General features: G+C 60.7%; 1 protein-coding gene across 1 annotated transcript in view; it reads left to right on the top strand.

Annotated features, from left to right (window-relative positions):
- Positions 1-545: 545 nt before the first annotated feature.
- SLC37A2 (solute carrier family 37 (glucose-6-phosphate transporter), member 2) overlaps positions 546-1,650 on the top strand; it is a gene marked incomplete at its 5' end in the record, with an annotated part of 6,299 nt that continues 5,194 nt past the window's right edge. Inside the window, 4 exons of the mRNA XM_010193372.1 lie at positions 546-627; positions 727-814; positions 1,093-1,171; positions 1,294-1,429. Of these exons, the coding sequence (XP_010191674.1) occupies positions 546-627; positions 727-814; positions 1,093-1,171; positions 1,294-1,429 (385 nt within the window). The remainder of the gene's footprint in view (positions 628-726; positions 815-1,092; positions 1,172-1,293; positions 1,430-1,650) is intronic.

The raw sequence follows: 1,650 nt of genomic DNA, 5'->3' as shown, positions 1-1,650 counted from the left end.
TTTTTTTTTTTCCTAAACTCCGAGCAACCCCGTGATGCTGCTCCCCCTCCAACCACTTGCATCCCCTGTGCTGCCATAAAACCCTCCCAAAAAGCAGGATCGGTCCCCGGAGATGCTGGTCCCGCTCTGCAGGGTGCTGCATCCCAGTCGGGATTCTCCAGGCGCTCTCCATCAGACGCAGCACCCCCAGCCCCATTTTCCTTCATTTAGCCCCAGGGAGAAAGTCGCTGTGGGGTGAAGGAACCGGAGCAGGTTTCCCCCTGGTGCTTTTCTTTCCCCAGCTTGTTTCTTTAACACCGGCAATGACGATGACTCGGCCCCGTGGGGGGGGGTTTTGCAGGGGAAATGAGCAGAAACGACCCCGTTTTTCCCCATTTCTAGGGCCTCACAGCTGTGTGCATCCTAAATTCTCACCCGCACCCAAGCAGATTCAACAGTGGCGGCTCTCACCTCCCCCTTACCCGCTATTCTTTTCCAAAAAAGCACGAATTTTGGAGGTGTGACAGGACCCCCATCCCCGTTCCTGACCCCTCCGCTCACTGTAGGTACCGGGGACTGACGCTGGTGCTGACCTTCCTCTGCTACACCAGCTACCACCTCTCCCGAAAACCCATCAGCATCGTCAAGGTTAGCTCCACCCTCGCCCCACGAGAGGGGACGCGGGGACACAGGGGCGTCCTCAAGGAAGCCGAATTCACCCCTTCTCTTCCTTTCCCCCCTCCCCAGAGCCAGCTGCACCCCAACTGCTCAGCCCTGGGCCCCAACCCTCACAACGACTCCAACAGCAGCACGTGGTGCAGTTGGGCACCTTTTGGTAAGAATAAGCCCCCCTGTCACCGGGAAACCCAATGGGGTCCCCCTGTGCCCTGAGCCAGGTCAGGGCCGGAGGTTTTTGGCAAGGGGCCGGCTGCTCGTTAGGCACCCGGAGGTAATTAAGCAGCGCATGTCCGCCCCGTGCCCCGGGCCAAAGGGCAACAGCAGGTGGCGAAATTGGGACACGGTCCCAGTGCTGATGGCCAAGAGCCCCCGCAACCCTGGGGAGGAGGATTTGAGGACAGGGATGAACCAGCGCTCCTAATCTTTCTTTCCCAGATGGGGACAACTACAAGGAGCTTTTTGGGGCGCTGGATAACGCCTTCCTGGTGGCCTACGCCATCGGGATGTTCATCAGGTACCCGGCACCCACACCAGTTTGCCCCAGTCTGCCCGGACACTGGTTTCCATCGGGCTGGGGTTATGCTAACGGGACGCCCGGGGTTCACTGCCCATCCGCACTCTCCCCTCTCTCCGCAGCGGCATTTTTGGGGAGCGCCTTCCCCTGCGCTATTACCTGTCGGGGGGGATGGTGCTGAGCGGGCTCTTCACCGCGCTCTTCGGCCTCGGCTACTTCTGGGACATCCACGTGCTCTGGTATTTCATCATCGTGCAGGTGCGCCCGTGCCGGAGGATGCTCGGGCTTTGACTGCCGTGGCCTCATCCCGGTTTGCGGGTGGCTTTCGGGGAGCGGGGTGGCCCAATTTCCGTGCAGGACAACGCCGGGCATTTCCGCTAAAACCCGGTCACGCGTGGCGTGGGCGCCGAAACCAGCGGGCGCGCCCAGTGGGGGTGGTTTGGCAACCCCAGCCTCTCCCAATTTAGCTACGGGAATGA

This window comes from Mesitornis unicolor, unplaced genomic scaffold, assembly GCF_000695765.1.
Source record: "Mesitornis unicolor isolate BGI_N332 unplaced genomic scaffold, ASM69576v1 scaffold20650, whole genome shotgun sequence".
Taxonomy (NCBI): domain Eukaryota; kingdom Metazoa; phylum Chordata; class Aves; order Mesitornithiformes; family Mesitornithidae; genus Mesitornis; species Mesitornis unicolor.
The sequence above is the reverse complement of the archived record's forward strand: the minus strand, read 5'-3'. Positions and strand labels throughout refer to the sequence as shown.